This window comes from Quercus lobata, chromosome 1 (genome assembly GCF_001633185.2).
Source record: "Quercus lobata isolate SW786 chromosome 1, ValleyOak3.0 Primary Assembly, whole genome shotgun sequence".
NCBI classification, from domain to species: Eukaryota; Viridiplantae; Streptophyta; class Magnoliopsida; order Fagales; family Fagaceae; genus Quercus; species Quercus lobata.
The window spans coordinates 24,151,374-24,171,864 of record NC_044904.1 but is presented as its reverse complement, the minus strand read 5'-3'; the positions used below and the strand labels follow the sequence as shown (position 1 = coordinate 24,171,864).

Sequence of the window (20,491 nt, the reverse complement as noted above, 5' to 3'; positions counted from 1 at the left end):
TGATGATGATGATTCGTTGCTATTTGCATGTTTCATTTTCAGGTAGCCTTTTGTTGATGTTGTTGTAACCAAGTGCAAGCACTATTTCTGTGAGCATTGCACATTAAAGGTATCCCTTCTCTACAAACTTAAATTATGGAGCATAATCTGCCTACTGTTTGTGAATTTATGATGCATGTTTAAATTTTAAAAGTGAACCTGGCAATGGATTAAATAGCAGACTTGTAGTTTATGAAACATGACAAAGTGTAGGCTTGTTAGAAAGATTTATTACCAGTGTTGTCCCCTCCCCAATACTAGTAGCACATACTTACGCACTTATGTACATATGTAAACTAGTTAAATTTTTAGATGAGGAGCTCTGCCATGCAAATTAATGATACAATTAAATGCCATGAGTGAATTTTTCAGCAAGATGCTGACAGATGGGTTTCCAATGCATAACATAGAAAACTTAGAGCTGGTTTAAGTTTGAGAAAAAATTCAGGTGTCATAATTATTCTCAAAGTTCAAGGTTGCATTTCTGTCAAGACATATTTTGCCTAGGTATGGTAGTGGGTTCTTATAATGGGCTTAGGGTTTGTGCATGGATCAAACACATAAGGTTGTTATATGGGTGTAAATAACTTGATGATTAGGGTTTATAAACTTATTTCTTAGTGAAGTCTTTCAAAACATGTGTTTTCTGTATAAGTAGTTTGAAGTCCTATTTATTAGAGAACTGAGTTATGCTTTTTTTTTCTTTGTGGTTTCAATTTTGAGCCAATTGCTTGTTAAATTTAAGCCAATTGTTGAGTCTGCAATTTTGGGCATTCAGTCAAGGTGTATGTTGGGTCCAACAAATCAATGTGGTCATCAGATCTAGGATTTCCTTTTGATTGTTGTCATAAAATCTCTTATTATGAAGTTTCTAGCAAGATTGATTATGCAGCTGATGACACGAGCTTTTAGCAAATTGCATTGTCAAAACAACTCTGTTAAAAATATATATATCATGTTGTCATTTTTATTTGTTTTTGTTCTGTGCTTAAGCATGGCCAAAGGTTTCCTACAAAACATGTCAGTCTGATTTCATTGTTGCCCATCTCTCCTTTATTTGAAAGTGTATTCTAACTGGAGGCTCTTCTCTTTTTCAGCATCACACAAAGAACAAGAAATGCTTTGTTTGCAACAAACCTACTCTTGGCATTTTCAATACAGCTCATGAGATACACAAAAGGATTGCCGCAGAGGGTAAATAATAGTCGCTCGGTTGTTCGTCGTGCTCTTTGGTTTGTAACTTATTGGAATGATTTTTTTTTTTTGTTTTTTTTTTTTTTGTTAGCATTTAAAGAGGAAGTTTCCTTATCAATCTCTCTTTTTTCTAGAATGTCTGGCAAAATTCTCTTTAACTAGAGATCTTACTGAAGGAAAGCAAATTAAGTAGGAGTACTATTGTAGGTTTCTGCAGAATTTAATTAGTATGGGTTATCTGAGAAAGCAAACAGATTTGCTCAGTTTCCTATTTGGAACAATTTGTTTAATTAGGTGGAGACTGTTTCATACATTAGATCCAAAAGGACACAGGTCATGACATTGAAGTTTCTTTTTTGTTTTTGTTTTCTATGATCCTGATTTATACGTCTTAACCTGATATATAAGAAATTTTTATGATATTTCATATTAGCTTTAATAAGTAAATAGACTTAACATATTAGTCATTCTCTTTTATTGGGGGATTATTGTAAAATTACCTTTTAAATATTTTCTAGTGAGAAACAAAGTTCCAGTTTTCTGCTTTTGCTAATTGGGTGTTCAAATGATCACAAAAAAGGAAGGTTTGGAGCTCTATGTAGACATGGTACTTGGCAGGGCTGTTTATGATGTGTGCACCCAGATGTGTCACGGGAAATATGTTTGGTTTCCTTCTCCTCTACATTGATGAAGAGGCGAAGAGGCTGTGTTAACCTGGTATATCTAGTTTTTGAAGATGGAAGATTGTGTGATCAGTACATAACATGACATACATGAGCAATGGGTTCTTGCCTCTGCTGTGATATGTGAGCTCGCACTTTGGGCACTGGGTGTTGCTGAGACCGTGGTTGTTTGATGTCAGAAAAGCACATTTTGCTTGGTGGGTAAGAGTTCATTGGTGAAAGGTTCTGGTGGCTACAGGCCTGCATTTAGGATGTCAAGAGTTCCTGTTGATGGTATGAAATATTTTGAAGGGTAGGGAGGTGGCATAGGCAATTGGAAGGGATAGGAGAGAACAGCAGACATTGGCAGAATTTGAGACATAGGTTTAGGGGACACTTATTGGCTAATCCTAGGGATCATTTGACTTTTATTTGCCTCTTGCAATTATTAATTTCTTTCTTTTATGGGTAAGTGCCATATTTACTCCCATTTATATTTTTGTAGAAAGGATTTCTCTCTATGAATTGTACAATTAAATAGCTGGTTCCAGTTTTGACCTCTTTTCACATTGTTTGACTTCTATTTTTCTGAGTGTTTCATGTAGTTGAACCAAATTGAAATGATGCTGCCCCATCCTCAGTTGTATATGCCATTTGTATTGAAATTCTTCTATATTCTGATGTTGAATTAATTGAGTTGGATGATTGCCAATGAGCTCTAAGTCAAATGGCACCCCCTTCCCATGCAAGTAAAGGTGGAGGGTGAGGTCAACCAATGGGATGCTTGTGTAATTGGCAATAACAAATTCACTTTTGTTGGATTATGGCTTAAGGATTATATTGAATAGCAGCTAGTTCTCTATCTGGATCAGCTTGGTAGCTGTTTACTTTGATTTGAAGAAGCATGTCAACTGGAAAGGTAGCTTTGCTTTGTCAAGTGCAAAATTTTTCTTGTTGAAACTAAAGAGGATCGAGTTGTTGAATTGTTGGGACATGAGCTGATTGTATTAGTTCTATTTTTTAGAAAACCTTTTTTATGAGATGATGGGAATGTAGACCTCTGGCTTTTGCCTTTTATTCTTTATTTGAATATATGCCATTGTAGACATTTTGCTGTTTCATTTTTCATTTATCAGAGATAAATTTATTGAAAATACATCCACAAGTATAAACATAGAATTCAATGAGCCTGTGCCCAAGAATGGGCCTTTTATTCATAATATGCTTCACTATACATGCGTAGAATCTTGACATCATGATTTGCAGATCCTTACCGATATTTTGAATTAATCTTGCATTATAAATGCTTTAAAGTTTGAGTATCTGTTATAGATCAATAGAATTGGATGTGTACCTAAGGATGACTTTAATTTCTGCTCTTTCTTGTATGATGTTTTTAATATCTTTTTTTGATAAAAAAAAAAAAAAAAAAAAAAAAAAAAATTAAAACCTTGATGGTGATAAATGTTCACCTCAATTTGTGGTTCTCTTTTGGGAGCTGAGAAGGCACACTATGTTGCTAGAGAGTATAGATCCCATCTCAGCGTTGAAGACTTACATGATCTAGATCATTCTAGCCAGTGAAGTAGAGTTTAAGGCCATAGAAAAGAAGATACATCAAGCGGTTAAGGATGCCAAGGAGTTTGCAGTTGAGAGCCCTATTTGGCTATTTCTACACACAGTCAGCTCTCAAAGAATGTCTTTGCGTATCCAAAAGGTTTTGGAATTTGATCTGATTGGCGATTTAGATTTGAGGGTCCAAAATTCTAAAGGCACTGCTCATGCACAACCTTTTAAGATTTGGACATCATGCAATCTACTTGCTTTGGCATTCAGTTTATGGATGCATGGTTCTAATGTAAGCAGGATTTGTTCTTTAGGTTGCATACTATATTTCCAAATAGTTTTGTCCGCTTATGTTCTAAATTTGTGATTTTTGTTGGACTACGGTTTGGAATGACAAAGCCTAAGCCCAGCTTCCATATTTTCCATTGATGTTGCTGTAGTTAGTGGGTTTTATGTTGATTGGTCACATAGCAGTTTTCCTAAATGAATTTCTAAGGTGATCAAAGATTCAACACATGTTTAAGGGGATGTGGTTTTTCACAACCTAAATTAAATTTAACGTGATTAATATTCCACACAACATGCTCAAGTAGCTAGGCATAAATACTTGAGCATCTTGTGTCAACTTATATACTAATCATGAATTGACGCATAAACATTATATAAATTTGGGTGTGAGAAGGGGTTTGTTCTAGGCATTATTAATATTGAAAGCATTTCGAGTCCTTTATAATAATAACCGAGTCCAAAAGATCCATAGTAGCTACTGCCTAAAAAACTCGCAAGATTCAAATTTTTATAAAAGAGAATAAGAACACAGGCTGTACTTTAATTTCATTTTCATACATATGCAGTCACAAAAAGCAAAATTTGAAAACTGTAGTTCTCATCCATTACATGAAAGAATATCAAAGAAAAAAAAAACTTGCTACTATAAACTACAATCTAATTAAGTCGGCATCTTCAACCTGCAAATAGGACAGTAATGGCTATTATTCAGCCACTCAACAATGCATTGCTGATGAAAGATGTGAGAACAAGGCATGCATGTGACACTCGAACCAACTGGAAAATCCTCCAAGCAGATGATACAAGAAGTATCAGTAGAGCTCGAGTTAAGCCTTCCTTCCTTCAAAGCCGCGATGGCTGATGGAGCAGCAGGTGTAAAAATATGGTCTTCTCCTTCAAATTCCAAACTCACACTATACGTTGTGACAATATTCAAATACACACGCATCAACAAATTTACTGTAGTAGGGAAATATTTAGAATAATCGAGCAAAACCCCATGAGCCCTCGCAATGATCTGAAGCACCAACTTCTCGCGTTGCTAGGGGTCGAGTTGATCTAAGGAAGGAGGCAAAAGTTAAGAGAGTTTTGGATACAAGAAATCAACATCTCGATTGAGAAACTCTTGTTGAAGAATCTCAACGGTGGTGAGTTCGGTTATTGGGAATTGGGTTTGGTGTTGAACTTCATCATATTCAGCATCTCTGAAGATATGATGATGGGTGGAGTCGGGGTGTAGATGAAAGACAATAGTAGATGGGTTATTGCATGAAAGCCTTTCGTGGGTTAATCCCATGTCCCACGTAGTTGCTTTATCTCGAACCACCACGGGCATGGCTAACTACACTACACTGTCACTGCAACAGGAGAGAGAGAGAGAGCCTTATAATTTTGCAAAAGAGAGAAACTGAGTTTGTGATATGAAAAATGGAAAGTAACACCAACTTTCACTTATATGTGTAGAATTGTGAGAGGCGGTGGAGAAAACTTTTCGAATGAGAAGAGGAAAGATTATTTTTCCTATAGGTGGTATTTTTTTTTTTTTTACCCCACACAATAGCCCCTCAAAATCCTGCTGTCCGGCTCCTCGGGTAGAGAGGAGGGTTTTGGTGATATTGGGCCTTTGTTTCGGCTTGCCACGTCAGGCCCTCCACTAAAGGCCAGAGCCTTTTCGTTTGCCCAAGGCACGCTCCCGGCTGCGAGACATTCTTTTAATCTATCCAAGCCGCGTCCCTATCGCTTCGGTATACGAGGCGTGTTTTAATGAGGGTTCCTTCACCAGGTGACATAAATTCAACGGTTCAAGATCACTTTGGAAATTGAGCGAGATTTATTTCGCTTGTAATTTCTTTTTGGAGATTTGGGGGAATTGATTGCCACCAAATTTGCCTCCCATAGAAGAAGCATGGTGGGAGGTCATTCCCTTTATTTGCAGACCCTTTAAGCTTTTCAAATTCCTAACTCTCCAATTGTGCCCAAAGTCCTCATTGCCAGTGTGACTAAGCCTTAGGAGGTGAAATGGTCAAGGCTAGGGTGAGGGTAAAGGAACCATACCCTTTTCAGAAGCCTTGGGTATCCTCGAGATTCAAAATGGCCCAGTTAGGGCAAGGGAGACAAAGGCTCAAGACATTTTTTCTCCTCGACAAGGCAAGAAAGGAGCCTCTTCTTCCTTTAGCCAAAATCCGAAGCGGGTGGGGGTCGCATTAGATTTTTGGTGCGATAGCACTGGGACCTCCATCCGGTGCCGTATGGCATGCACGTGAGGGCTTGGATTTCCCATCACCGATACCATCCGTGCTTGCTCGATTGCTGCTAGAACGATACTTGCTCGGTTGCTGCTAGAGATATGGGGATTGGGCATCCCCACTTCTTCCTCTCTTCCATCACTGGTGCCACCCAGGCTTGCCTAGTCGCTGCTAGAGCAAGGTTGCGGATCAGGTGCCTCTGCCTCTTCTTCTCTTCCCTCACCGGTGCCATCCAGACTTGCTTAGTCGTTGTTAGAGCAAAATTGAAGGATCTATCGTCCCTTGTATTCCTCCTTTTTTTTTCCTTAGTTAGCTTATGATTATAGGCTTGTCTAAGGCCTTTTATGTATTTTGTACTATCTCTTTATCTAATAAAAGATGATTTTATCGTATTTTATGTATCCTTTCTTTTCTGCAATAATCAGTTTGTGAATGAATGTGCCGGTGCCTTTTCTTTTGAACCGCACTTAGAACCGATGCCCTTGTCGGTAAAGAGTTATTACTTTGAACTTATCAGAACCCCTGGGCACAACAACGCCGACTTTAAATAGGTTAACTATATAAGACTAATTGAGATAACAGCCGTACGTTCTGTATTGCGAATGGGGTGACTGCCTGAGGACGTGTAATCTAAAATAAACTGTCTGAGGGGATAGCTGGGTCCTAGGGTTCTTTCCCGCTTTTCCAATGATATCTGTAGCTTTAACTCGTTTTAGGTGTCTGGTCCAAGGACTGAGGCATGACTGTACCTAGTCTAAACATTCAAAAAGGCACCCCTGTGTGTTAGCCTCCATAAGGCTAGGGGGCCGAGGACCACACGAGACCTCCATTCCGTCTAGGACTTAGGCCTTTCTTGAAGTTGCTAGTTTCCCATAGGTTTGAGTCCGAAGACTATGTAAGACCTTGGTTCTGTCTAGCACTTAGGCTCTTGGAGTGTCTAGTTTCCCCATAGGTTTGAGTTCGAGAACCATGCAAGACTTTGGTTCTGTCTAGCACTTAGGCTCTTGGAGTGTCTAGTTTCCCCATAGGTTTGAGTCCGAGGACCATGCAAGACCCTGATTCTGTCTAGTACTTAGGCTCTTGGAGTGTCGTTTGAGTCCGAGGACCATGCAAGACCTTGGTTCTGTCTAGCACCTAGGCTCTTGGAGTGTCTAGTTTCCCCATAAGTTTGAGTCCGAGGACCATGCAAGACCTTGGTTCTGTCTAGCACCTAGGCTCTTGGAGTGTCTAGTTTCCCCATAGGTTTGAGTCTGAGGACCATGCAAGACCTTGGTTCTGTCTAGCACTTAGGCTTTTGGAGTGTCTAGTTTCCCCATAGGTTTGAGTCCGAGGAACATGCAAGACCTTGGTTTTGTCTAGCACTTAGGCTCTTGGAGTGTCTAGTTTCCCCATAGGTTTGAGTCCAAGGACCATGCAAGACCTTGGTTCTATCTAGCACTTAGGCTCTTGGAGTGCCTAGTTTCCCCATAGGTTTGAGTCTGTTGGAGTGTCTAGTTTCCCCATAGGTTTGAGTCCGAGGACCATGCAAGACCTTGGTTCTATCTAGCACTTAGGCTCTTAGAGTACCTAGTTTCCCCATAGGTTTGAGTCTGAGGATCATGCAAGACCTTGGTTTTGTCTAGCACTTAGGCTCTTGGAGTGCCTAGTTTCCCCATAGGTTTGAGTCCGAGGACCATGTAAGATCTTGGTTCTGTCTAGCACTTAGGCTCTTGGAGAGATTCCTGTTTAGCCCTCGGTTCCCCTGTCCATAGGGGATTCAGCGGACCGGAATATTATGGATCTCAAGAGCTAGCCCCTTGACAAGTGCATAGGGGCGCATATCTGATGTCCGAAGCCCCTTGAACTGCGCTGTTTAGTGATCCTCCCCTTGTAATGAATCATTTAGAAGCATGACCCAAAATGAAGGCTGAGCTATGATGATGGCGGTGTGTTCCTGGGAATGATGAGGGGCTACGGTGCAGATCACACCGCTGCCAAAACTGTCCTCCTGAGGGATTCTTGTAGCTTGACCGTGACTAACCATTATATTCGCCAACACACAAGCTTTCCTACAGACGGCGCCAATTGTAGGGTCACGTTTTTCAGGCCAAGCCCAAAATGAATGGGACTTTATACCTGTGAGCTCGGCACAATGAATTTGTAAAGAGTGGGCCAAAAAGCTAGGTTTTAGCGTATGAACAACGGTCATCATAGTACTCTTTACGATCAGGTTGAGGCGGATTGGATTCATCAGAGAGGATCGGTCCTTGCCACGGTTTGGGGGGCCTTTTCTTTTCGGTGCCTCTGGTGTGTTGGGGGGTCTTCGCCCCGCCCTTTCTATCTCACTTTACTCCCTTTTTATAGTAGTTTCCTTCCTCCTGAATGGGGCCCCTAGGATAGGCATTTGTCCCATCAGTCCTTCCTTCCAGTTGTTGGGAGTGGTTGTAAGGACAGAGAGGTATGGTCGTGTCAGGCACAAGACATCGAATGTGATAATGGTAGCCTTTCCTTTCAATACTTTCATTGTCTTTTTCTGCTTTAGTACTTTTCCCGCTCCATGAGATGATAGGGAGTGTCACTACCGGTGGCAGGTTACCTCCTCCATCCTCGGCTACATTGTGCCGAGAAGGACTCTCCCCGCGGCCGAGCAGAGATTTTTCCCTTGGGCTGGGCCTTTAGCCCAATGTAGTCATCGACATGGGCCTACTGGTCTTTTACCCCACACACATAACATCACTCTCAAAATAAACTTAAAAATCTTTTGCTAATGTCCATATCATAGTAAACAGAAAACCTTCAAAACCCAAAACCACTGTCACATTTACTTCACAATAAAAACATTATAGTTGACCATGAATTAGCAGTTTATGAAAACAATACATGAGGTAGTATAAAATATAGCCCGATCATAAAACCATAAATCCCAGATAGGCAAAAGGAAAAAAAAAAAAAAAGCCATGAAACTGAAACACATGAAAGCAAAACCTATAGGATTGGGAGGCTAAGATCAAAACTGAAAACTGCCACCAAGTATATATAATTAACCACAAATCCACATGAGGCTAAAATAATTCAATAATCTACAACAGAAAGTTAATTATTCAATAACTAAATTAATATACTTGCATTTGTATATAAACCCAGAAACTTAAATTAAATCCAAACACAAACAAATGACTCACAAAAACATCAAGGGCATGCTGCTCCAATAACTAAATTAATATACTTGCATTTGTATATAAACCCAGAAACTTAAAGTAAATCCAAACACAAACAAATGACTCACAAAAACATCAAGGGCATGCCAAGGATGCTAGTCTAATAAAATGACTCACCTTAACTTGTATTATTCATTCAAGCCATCACCTTTTTTTGGGTGCAAAACTCCTTACACAAAACATAACAAAATTAGCCGCCAATAATTGAAATTAATAAAACCCACTACGGCTCCAAACCCATCAATCTAAACTAATCATTCAAAAGAAACACTCCTAAACGAAACCCTAAATCATATTTAACAACCAAAATTGAAACCCTAAATCATATTTAACAACCAAAAATGAAACCCTAAATCATATTAAACAACCAAAATTATGAAACAAAATAAAAAACTTACTGGTAATGTTTGCGGAGAGAATCTGGTTTGAAAAAAAAAAAAAAAAAAAAACAGACGCCAACAAATATAGAGTTGGAGAAGGGTGGTGCCGGAGAAGGTGGAGCTGTTGAGTTGTGGGAGAGAAGGACTGATGGTGGCCTGCATTTTGGACTGAAGGTCGAGCCGTTGAGCTGCGATTTGCGTGTGGGGGAATGGCAGAGCGTGGTCGGCATTTTGGAGGAAGGAGAAGGCAGAGCGTGATAGGGCTTCTCTGATTTTGCGTTTACGTTTTTTTTTTTTTTTTTTTTTTTTTTTTTTTTTGGGTTTTAGTTATAGGAGAAGTATTATCAGGTTTTGTTTTTAAGTGGTAGAGAATTTTTAGAATTTTATTTATTTATTTAAGTAATGCTGACGTGGAAAATTGTGGGAGTTTCGAAAGTTTCGGTTTTATATATATATATATATAGATTAATGTTTATTTAATATTTTTATATTATATTTTTCATCATTATTTTCATTTTCTTCTAAATTATTTTGATGAATTTCTTGCTCATTTGTGATATTTTCATCTAAATTTTGTATTATATTTTGTTTATTACTAATAACAAATTTATTCATTGATCCTTTTTGAGACTTAATTAATTTTTTTTATTTTTATTTTTTTTAAGTTTTTCATATCCAAATGCATATTTCCTAGTAGACATTTCTAATCAAACAATATATTTATAAAGACTAAAATAAAAAATAACTTTCAAGTGTAGAGCAAATGAGAAATAGAACTTGATTTATATAAAAAGTATTGTTGTAGTTTCACTGAAAAATAACAAGTTTTTAGCAATCTCAATTTGCATAAATTAAAAAAAAAATTAAACACAAGCATAATAAAAATTTAAGCACAGTCATAACACTGACACAAGACTTATTAATAAGACCCACCCGAAAAAAAAAAAAAAAAAAAAAAAAAGGGAACTTGAAGGCCCAAACTTAACGCCCAGTCCAGGGAGGGTCCAGGCAGCCATAATGATAAACAAAGTTACAAAAGCAGCCAGGGACAGGGAGGGCCCAAATAAACAAAGTAATCTTAAGTTCTTAACAAATAAAAGCCCAAATATTTATTATAATTTTATACCTGATTCCTGAACCTCCTCGGAACCTGATACGGTGAGGTGAGGTGAGGTGAGCAGTTGAGACTTGAGAGAGGCGGAGAGCAGAGAATCAGAGAGAGAACAGACTGAACAGTGGAGACTGGAGACTAGAGTGAGGCGGAGAGCAGAGACTACAGAGAAAGGTAAAATTTTTAGGGTTTTGATTTGTGATTGTTTTGTGGTTAATCTCTTAGACCGGATTTGTAGTTTATCTGTTTGTTTTTTGGTCAATGATTTTGTTTAGAACCAATGTTTAATAGGATTTACCAAAATTTTTGTTTTTTTTTTTTGGTTAAAAGGATGTGCCAGATTTTTTTTTGTAATTCATTTGAAACTAAATTTTCTACTACCCGGTTGGTTCTTTTCTAAAATTTTGGGGGCCTTAGGCAATTGCCTAACTCGCCTAAGGGAAGGGCCGGCCCTGGTGGTTAGAAGGTATAATCTATTTTTCATGTGTTTCAATTGTTAATGATTCTCATGCCGTTGATTGTTGTTGAATACAAATTTTTTTTTTTCTTGGCGAGCTTCTAATACAATGGGTTTCAATCGTTCTTGCAAGGTTTGGCGTTATATACTAGTTTGGAACATCATACAAGATGCAGTCCCCCAATGTTCTTAAGCCTGAAAATAGGTAATCTAATCTGCCTATTTGTTTTTATTTATTTATTTATTTTTTAATCTATCTCTCAGTGGACATTTAAGAAATTATTTTCTCAAAAGAAGAATTTTTTTTTTTTTTTGGAAATACTTCCTTGATGCTTTAATATAACTGTTTTTTTTTAAAATTAATTTCTAATGAAATTTTATTTTTCTATTTTTATGAAATAATATAAATTAATTTCTACAAAACCTGCAAATATTTTTTTATTATTTAAAAGACTAACTATATGGCAATACAAGAAATTATATATATAACTATAGATTTGATAAATAAGTCGATAGGACTCATCCATTTAATAAACATGTGTATTAGGGTTGAGAAATCATTATAACTTACTTGCTCGTTTATTATCGTTTTAGTGTGTCAACTCATATAATCAAATACTCATGAGTCAACATAACTCAATTAAACCTAACACGTGAATACAATTTGCAACCACTAATTAAACTTCCGTTCCAAGATACATGTCCCTTCTGTAATATAGATTATAAAATTTGTATGAAATACACAAGCCTTGTGCATGATTCAGTATAGATTTTAAAATATTGGGCAATAAAGGATTTTTGAGTTCTAGTATGCCATCCTTATTTGTATTAAGATAGTGTTGGACAGTGGACATTTAAGAAATTCAGTTCTCAAAAGAAGAAAAAACTTTTTTTTTTTTGGAAATATTTCCTTGATGCTTTAATAGAAATTGTTTTTTTTTTTTTTTTTTTTTTTTACTAAAATTTTATTTTTCTATTTTTATAAAATAATATAAATTAAATTCTACAAAACCTGCAAATATTTTTTTTTACTATTTAAAAGACGACCTATATGGTAATACATGAAATTATATATATATATAACTATAAATTTGATAAATAAGTCGACATGACTTATCCATTTAATAAACATGTGCGTTAGGGTTGAGCAATCATAACTTGCTTACTCGTTTATTATTGTGTTAGTGTGTCAACCCATATAATCAAATACTCATGTGTCAACATGACACAATTAAACCTGACACATGAATACAGTTTGCAACCCCTAATTAAACTCCTGTTTCAAGATGCATGTCCCTTCTGCAATACAGATTATAAAATTTGTATGAAATACACAAGCCTTGTGCATGATTTAGTATAGATTTTAAAATATTGGGCAATAAAGGATTTTTGAGTTCTAGTATGCCATCCTTATTTTGGGAAATAGAATAATCCACATTGTCTATATATGCAATAAGGTTTATTAAGGCTAACACTTATCCAATTTAATTAGTTCAATTTTTCATATTTATGCAAGATATAGAAATTCGGTGAATTTTCTATTTGTTTCAACTTACATTTTATAGTTGAAGAAGTTTGCTTGATTTTTTTTTGTAAGTGTGTTAATTTTATGGAAAAAGTTTAGTAACAAAATTAGTTGTATCTTTAGACTACAACCTTACTCAATATCTTTTTATTGGATGTGAATTTTGACAAACCCACTATTGGATTACATTTTCATTTTATATCCTTTATGCTTGCAAAATTTTGAGAATATTATATATCAATAACTATGTGATCAATAAATTACTTAAATTACAAGTTTTTGTAGTTTAAAATTATGCATAAAATATAAACTTATATCATATTATAAATAATATTTGATTAGTACAAAATTTGATATGTGTACCAAAAGCGTAAATAATATGCAATTTAACGGTTTAACGATTAGATTTTCAAAATATGTAGTAATGTTAATTTTATTAAAAGAAGTTGTAGTTAAACTTTCTCCTAATTTTATCTTCTACCTTGTTTGACCAATTTTTTTAGGGTTTATGTAAATTTGTCATGAAATCAAGAACTATTAGTAAAAACTTCTTATCAATAGTGTGTTAATATAAGCATGCTCTTAATTCTACTTGCACATATACATCCAATTATGATTAGTTTTAAAGAATTCTATGTTCTCGATGTATACATATGTTTAAGGCTTTCATTTTGACATAATATAAACATATATAAATTTTTTATTTCAGTTCTCAACCTGAATGGGCACATCTTCCTGTACCTGTTTTGTGCTTGATTATGGACAACTTGTCGGAACCCATATACCATGCTTGGTTTGCTGGTGTTTGTAAACAATGGCATTTAGTTGCAAAGGACTACAATAAGAAAAAGAAGGCACTTCCAATGCTATTGCTCTCCCTTAACAATGATCATAAAACAAGGAGAGTTTTATATGGGATTACCGAAGGAAAAATATTTAAAAATATCAACTTAGAAGTATTTTATGCTAGGAGATGCTGCGGCTTCAGCCATGGTTGGTTGGCCACCGTAGATGAAAACATGGCTATAACCCTCTTGAATCCTTTCAAAAAATCAGCCACCAAAATCACTCTTCCCTCTTTAAAGCACCGTAAACGCATTAAGATTCCACAATTTAATGTTCTTAAGGTTATTTTGTCTCACAATCCAACTTCAAGTCAGGACAATTATGCGGTGGTTGTCATTTATGCTCCTTCCGATTTGTTGGCTTTCATCAACCCAACGCAACAATATGCTTGGACTTACCTTGATGAAAATCTTATGGGCTTTACAGATATCACCTTTTATGGAGGTTTGGTCTATGCTGTGGGACGTAGGGGTATGGTGGTGTCATTTGACGTTAATAGTAAGAAGTATAGTTCTCATCTGCAACTAAAACCAAATATAATTGTGCCAAGTTGCTATCACAGGACTTTTAGATATGCTGAAAGAGTGTATATTGTTGAATCAATGAAGGGAGACCTATTGGTTGTTCGGAGGTTTATGGAACGTAAAGAAGGGCTTTTGGAAGAAATAGAAGAAGGGGAAGAAGAGCGTAAGAGTGTAACCGAAAGTTTCAAGGTTCACAAATTGCTGTTAAATGATCAAACAAAGGGATCATTAGAGGAGCATGTTGAGGTGAAAAGCTTGGGTGATGAGGCTCTCTTTGTGGGCGACAACCAATCAATGTCGATTTTGGCTTCAAATTTTCCTGGGTGCCAACCAAATTCGATATACTTCACAGATGATTCTATTGACGTTTTTGCAATTAAAAATACGTATTGTCCGAAGGGGCCTTTTGACATGGGTATATATTGCTTGGAGAATGGAACCTTTCAAAAGCATTATACTCCGGAATATAAACACAGGTATTTGGCACCTCCACTCTGGGTTGTGCCACCATTGCAATGAATTCGATGCTAGCTAGATGTCTTAATTTTTCAAGTTTACTTTTTCAATAGAATGGTTCGGGTTGCCCATAGTCTCTCAGCCAATTAAGTTGTTTTATTGTTAACCTTTTTCATAAAGATTTTGGTTAAAATTTCATGACTTGTTAATTGTTCGATTTTCATCCTTGTTGTATGTTTTGATTGTTTATGATTTTTGTTGAAGAGTTTTATATTGAGATAAAAGATTAAAACTATGTTGTCTAAATTAACTTTACCGATTGGTATTTTATATCTCCTTCATCTTGTGATGATGTATTTATTCATTTATAATTTGTAAGTGTCCTATAGACTCCATGCTATACAAATAGGGAACCTTGCCACTTTATGAGAATCAACTGCACGACAAGGGCACGACTAAATTATTCACTTCTCAAATTTTCATTGAGAATTTGTGATCCCACACTTGCACTTATTTGACCACCAGGAAATAACAGTTACCTAATCTTTGGATTTTTTTTTTCACACAAAGTTTAGCTACAAGTCTACAAACCATCAAATCCATTCAATAGTAATTTATAAGATTATTCATGCAAATTATTTAAGCAACTCACATAACTTATTAAAAGAGTAATGTGTCTTAAATAGTAGTAAAACTACACAAGAATAGTCTCTTCAATCGTCATATTAATGGTTGAAGGAAAATAGCTAAAAATCGGCTCCTAACTAAAATTTTCCCATATGTTTCAAAAGGACCTATACTACTTACCATCTTAAAGGGTGGTGGGGGTTTGAAGGTTGTCACTTGAACCCCAATAAGACAAGATTTTAGGTGGTGTATATTTTTGGTTACCAAATTAAATTCAAATATATATATATATATATATATATGTCTGTATTAGTAAATAATGTTATCATTTCTTTAAAAGTCTAATTAAATTAAATGTACTTATATATTTTTAATATGGTTGGAGAATCAACTACAACATTTGTGAAATTGTTTGTAACTAATCTCCATCCTTTTTGGAAGTCTCTAAATGTTACTGTAGTTGTAAATATAATGAAATAGAATAGAGATAATAAAATTATATTAATACAAGTAGCTGCTACTAGTTAGCAATCATTTGACTCATCTACAACATGACAATAGCTCAACTTTCCCCATGTGATTGGTAAGTAATTTGAGGCATTCATACACCACTTCGGCTTGTGGGTGTGACTTATCATCAATAAAGAAAGGTTGGACCCTACTGTTAATCTCAATCCAGCTACACCCAGGGTTCTTCAATCTTAGCTCTTTCATCTTAGATCTCACCTTCTGCACCTCATCCCATTTTCTTGCATATGCATACATATTTGATAAAATAATATAAGTCGATGGATCATCAGGATTTTCTTTGATAAGCAATCTTGCAATTTCTACCCCCAATTCTACATTTCTGTGCAAACGGCATGCAGAAAATAGTGTGCTTAACAACCTAACATCCTTGCTGATTTCTGGGGTTCTTTGGAGAATCCCATAAGCTTCATGCAATCTTCCAACCCGTCCAAGAAGATCAATCAAGCACAAATAGTGTTCAATTCTGGGACAAATACCATGCTCAGTGATTATTTTATTAAAATGATGACAACCTTCATCAACCGATCTGGCATGGCTACAAGCAGATAAAACTGCAAGGAAAGTCACTATGTCTGGTTTTGCACTGGACTTCTGCATTTCACCCAACAGTTTCAAATCTTCTAAAGCTTGAGCATGAGACCCATAATCTGTGATCACTGACATCCATGACACAACTTCTCTCTCTGGCAATTGATGAAAAATGTTAATTGCTTCATCTACTGCACCACATTTATATAGCATACATTTCAAGTAAAGCCCCCATAACTACTTCATTGGTTTCCAACTTACTCTCAATGACATGGTTGTGAACGTCCTTACCCTGTTCCAAGGCTGCTAGTTGTGAACAAGCAGGTAAAACACTAATATATGAAATGGCATCTGGTTTAATACCAGCTTTTTTCATTTCATAGAAGATGCCATGAGCATTGAAATAATTTCCTACTGTCATATCCAGAAATCATGACATTCCATGAAACTGCATTATACTTGGCATCATTTCAAAAACATTTTCAGCAGATCCATCACATCCACATTTGAAATATAAATCAATTAAGGAGCTTTCAGTAAAGATGTCAGCCTCCATTCTGTTTCTTACTATATATCCACGTATGAATTTTCCGGTTGCAGTTGGGCTGATCTTGAACAGCCATTAATATCCTGGTTAAGTAGTCATAGTGTGTTTAATTCTTTCCTCGTTCATCCTTTTAAAGAGTTCCTTGCATGATTTACTGTCACCTTTTAAACCGTATCCTGCAATCATGGAGTTCCATGAAACCAGTCTTTCTTAAAATGTGCTCAAAAACCTCTAAAGCCGTGTCTAAACAACCACACTTTTCATACATGACCACAAGAGCAGAGCTGATGAAACCATGCAACTCAGACCCATTTCTCACCAACTCCATGTGAATCTCCTTCCCTCTTTCCAACTCTAAAACTAAAAGCCTTGCACACGATGAAATAACAGTTGTGAGTGTCACCGAGTTAGGCTCAAACCCATAACCTCTCATTCTTTCCAACAATTCCAACGCTTGCTTAGCTTGTCCATCTTGATAATAAATTAATAACGGGAAATCACGGTATTCCAACATGCCACATCCCTCTCAGGCATTTCATCAAACAGGTTTATAGCATACTCAAAAGCGTTGCATTTTGCATACAAGCTCACAAAAGCAACTGACCACAACAATATCATTTGCACAACCAGTTTTTTATCGAGTGGGTATGAATCATCTTACCACAACCAACTCTACCCAATCCACCACAGGCCTTTAGAAGAACACTTGGTAAGTGTAACTATCGGGTTTTAAATATGGATACCGCACTCATACAACTCAAGAGCTTTAATGAATTTGAAGTTTTTGGAGTAAGCAGCCAAAGAGGCCATTCCACAAAGAGATGTCTAATGGGTTATCAATGGTTTGGAAAACAAGCTTTGCAGAATAATAGAAATGGCAAGAAAAGTAAAAGTTGATGAGGATTTTGCAAATGGCAGTGTTGGTTTGTAAGCCTAGAGAGAGTAACTATTGGTGGATAAGCTTGCCTTGCTTGAGTGATTTAGAATCCATGCATGCTATTAATAGCTTTGTGGTTTCCATTCAATTACTATAATAATTAAACTAGTACGGTAAAACAATAAAATTGGAAATGAAACGGAATGAAAAAAAAAAAAAAAAAATGGTTAGGATCTGGCGTAAAGTCTCTTATTTACGCCACCAATCAAGGGACACCACTACTTATATTTAATGAAACATACATACACTCTAGCACACACAATTATAATCCGATCCACTCCATAGTAATTTATAAGATTATTTATTTATATTATTTAAGTAAGTTACTTAATTTATCCCAAACAAACCCTTAAACTACTTTCTTTCATTATACAAAATGTAAAATTTTTTTTTTATATTTTATATTATACAACCTGTCATTTTTTTCCTGTAAAAAAAAAAAAAAAAAAAATTACATGTTGTATAATGAAAAAAAGTAGCTTAAAGGTCTATTTGGGATCCGTTTATTTTGCTAAAATTGAAAACGTTTTGCTAAAAGTACTGTAGATAAAAGTAAAATTTAATTGAAATAGTATAGTGGAACTCATTAATAGTACCAAAAAATGCAGTGAGGCTCATGAATAGTAGCAAAAATAAGTTAAATAGTAAAATAAACTGATTTTTTAAGCTAGAGCCAAACGCACGCTAAAACTAACTTTTTTCTTTTTCTTTTTCTTTTCGTTTTAAAAGCAACTACATGACATCTTAAAGTGTGGTGGGGGTTTGAAGGTTGTCACTTGAACCCCAATATGACATGATTTTAGGTGTATAGCATTGGCTATCAAATTAAATCCAAATATATAACTGAATTAACAAATAGTGTTATCATTTTTGAGGGTTTTTTTAATAAGACATGCATTTCAAAGGATAATTAAATTCATAGCACTTATATGTTTAAATTTAGGCTAAAATGCATAACTGGCACTCTAATAAATTTTACCACAATTCATTTAAGTCTTCTAATTTTGATTTTATTCATTCTAATCTTCTAAGTTTTAAGTTTATAATTCAACTAAGGCATTTCCGTCAACTTTCGTTAAATATTTTTTTTAAAGAAAAAAAAAAAAAAAAAACTACATCCTAATGTGTAATATAAATATCACATTGATAGTACCTTCTGTACTCTTTCATTATTGAAAGAGAGTTTTCTTGCTTTTCACTCTAGTTAATTTAATTTCTACTACGCTTGCTTTTCTTTCAAACTTGAGGTAGTTATGTCCATTGATCTACAATACTTGGGATGGGTGAAATGAATTTAATAAAGACTGGAGTTCACTATATGCACTATTTCATACAAACTTAGAGCTTGTTTGGATTGGCCAAAAACTGAGTGATATTACTTAGTTTTCATGATCCATCATCCAAAACTCATGGGTCCCACAAATGAAAGAGTGTTTGGCTTGGTTTTTAACATTTGTTTTCATCACTCAAAAACTCAAAATTTTGAGTTTGGATGATGGAAAATAGAAACAAGATTTTGCTGTTTTCAAAAGTTGAAAATTGAGATTCAGTGGCAAATTTGGTAAATAGAGTGACTTCGTGGGCCCCTTATTAGTGCATTATCAAATCAAAGTCAGGCTGTTGATATTGCCGTTGCAAACTCCTTATTTTATTTTCATTTCTCCCCCAAAATTGTTAGCAACACTTTCCCTCTCTCTGCCTCCTCTCACATTTCATCTACTTCATCCCTAGTGAGTTAGCTCCATGATGAACACTCCGTGATAGAAGCACTGAACCATTTCTAAGATGAACACTCCGTGATCGATGAGACCATTTCTGAGGCGAAACTGAATCTTCACCAGCGAGTCCATACCGAGCTTTGTCACCGTGTCCATATCAAGCCCTTTATCATGATCTTCTCCCAAGTGCAATATATCTCTCTCTCTCTCTCCCTCTCCATTTTCCATGTCCATTTTCTAATTTGGGTAGTTTTAATTTTTTTTTTCATTAATTTTTGCTGGTATTATACTTTAGATGTGAAAATGGGTTTTTCTCCATGGACTGATGTTGATGACCCTTTTGTTTATACTAGTAATTACTTGCTCTATGTGACAATTGAAGGACAACAAATTGAAATCTATCCAACTTTTCTATTTGTCCTTACATATCCTTTGTTTGATTCTGTAGAAACGAAAAATGAACTATTTTTTTTTGTTTGTTTGTTTGTTTTCCTCTTTCAATTGACTAAAGTGGACCCTTTTAGCTTCTAATGTAAAGGCTTAAGCTTTATTTCCCCCATCTATTCTCAAAAATCAAATGCCATTGTTGTTTATGGTTCCTACCATAGGTATTCACTTCATTGTTTTTAAATCTTTCTTTCTTGTTTGTTCTTTTATCGATTAGCAAGCCACCATTGCAAATGCCATTATCAGTGCAAGCATCAATTACTCTGGTATCTCTCGCCCTTGCCAGTCCATTTAAAATAGAGTCCACATGCATTTAGTGCTCTGCTTAAAAAATTTGTGTGCTTGTGCTGTAGTTTATGTGCTTGTGTTGTGTTGAGACATGTTAGTAAAGATGCTAAAATGAGTTAAATGCTTGCTTTACATTACTGATAACATAGATTCCATGTAATTAATCTATGTCAGTGTGGTTCTTATATATATTTGTCCAAAGATGAAGGACTTCATATAATTCCTTTTATAAGCATATAATACTGTTTGGCATATAATTCCAAAGGTGAAAAACTTCATATAATTCCTTTTATAAGCATATGATACTGTTTGGCATATAATTCCTTATATAAGCATATAAGCATATGATCACATGATTAGCCCCCTGCCCCTTATCC

General features: G+C 35.5%; 1 protein-coding gene and 1 pseudogene across 2 annotated transcripts; one reads left to right on the top strand and one right to left on the bottom strand.

Annotated features, from left to right (window-relative positions):
• Positions 1–10,639: 10,639 nt before the first annotated feature.
• LOC115989330 (putative F-box protein At1g65770) lies at positions 10,640–14,721 on the top strand. Of its 2 annotated transcripts, XM_031113092.1 has the most exons (3): positions 10,640–10,857; positions 11,274–11,345; positions 13,375–14,721. In XM_031113092.1, exons 2-3 carry the CDS (start codon positions 11,311–11,313, stop codon positions 14,552–14,554), a joined length of 1,215 nt encoding a protein of 404 aa, XP_030968952.1. In that variant the 5' UTR covers positions 10,640–10,857; positions 11,274–11,310; the 3' UTR covers positions 14,555–14,721. The 2 variants fall into 2 exon arrangements, with proteins under 2 accessions (XP_030968952.1, XP_030968889.1); XM_031113029.1 differs by lacking the exon at positions 10,640–10,857 and having other exon boundaries at positions 11,040–11,345.
• Positions 14,722–15,638: 917 nt separating this feature from the next.
• LOC115989242 lies at positions 15,639–17,680 on the bottom strand (annotated as a pseudogene).
• Positions 17,681–20,491: the final 2,811 nt, after the last annotated feature.

What these genes read in the sequence shown, in the direction of transcription:
- LOC115989330 (XM_031113092.1), top strand. Translation starts at nt 11,311, where the DNA reads ATGCAGTCCCCCAATGTTCTTAAGCCTGAAAATAG. An exon ending in GTTCTTAAGCCTGAAAATAG is followed by an intron (nt 11,346 to 13,374) that starts GTAATCTAATCT and finishes TTTTTATTTCAG; the next exon opens with TTCTCAACCTGAATGGGCAC.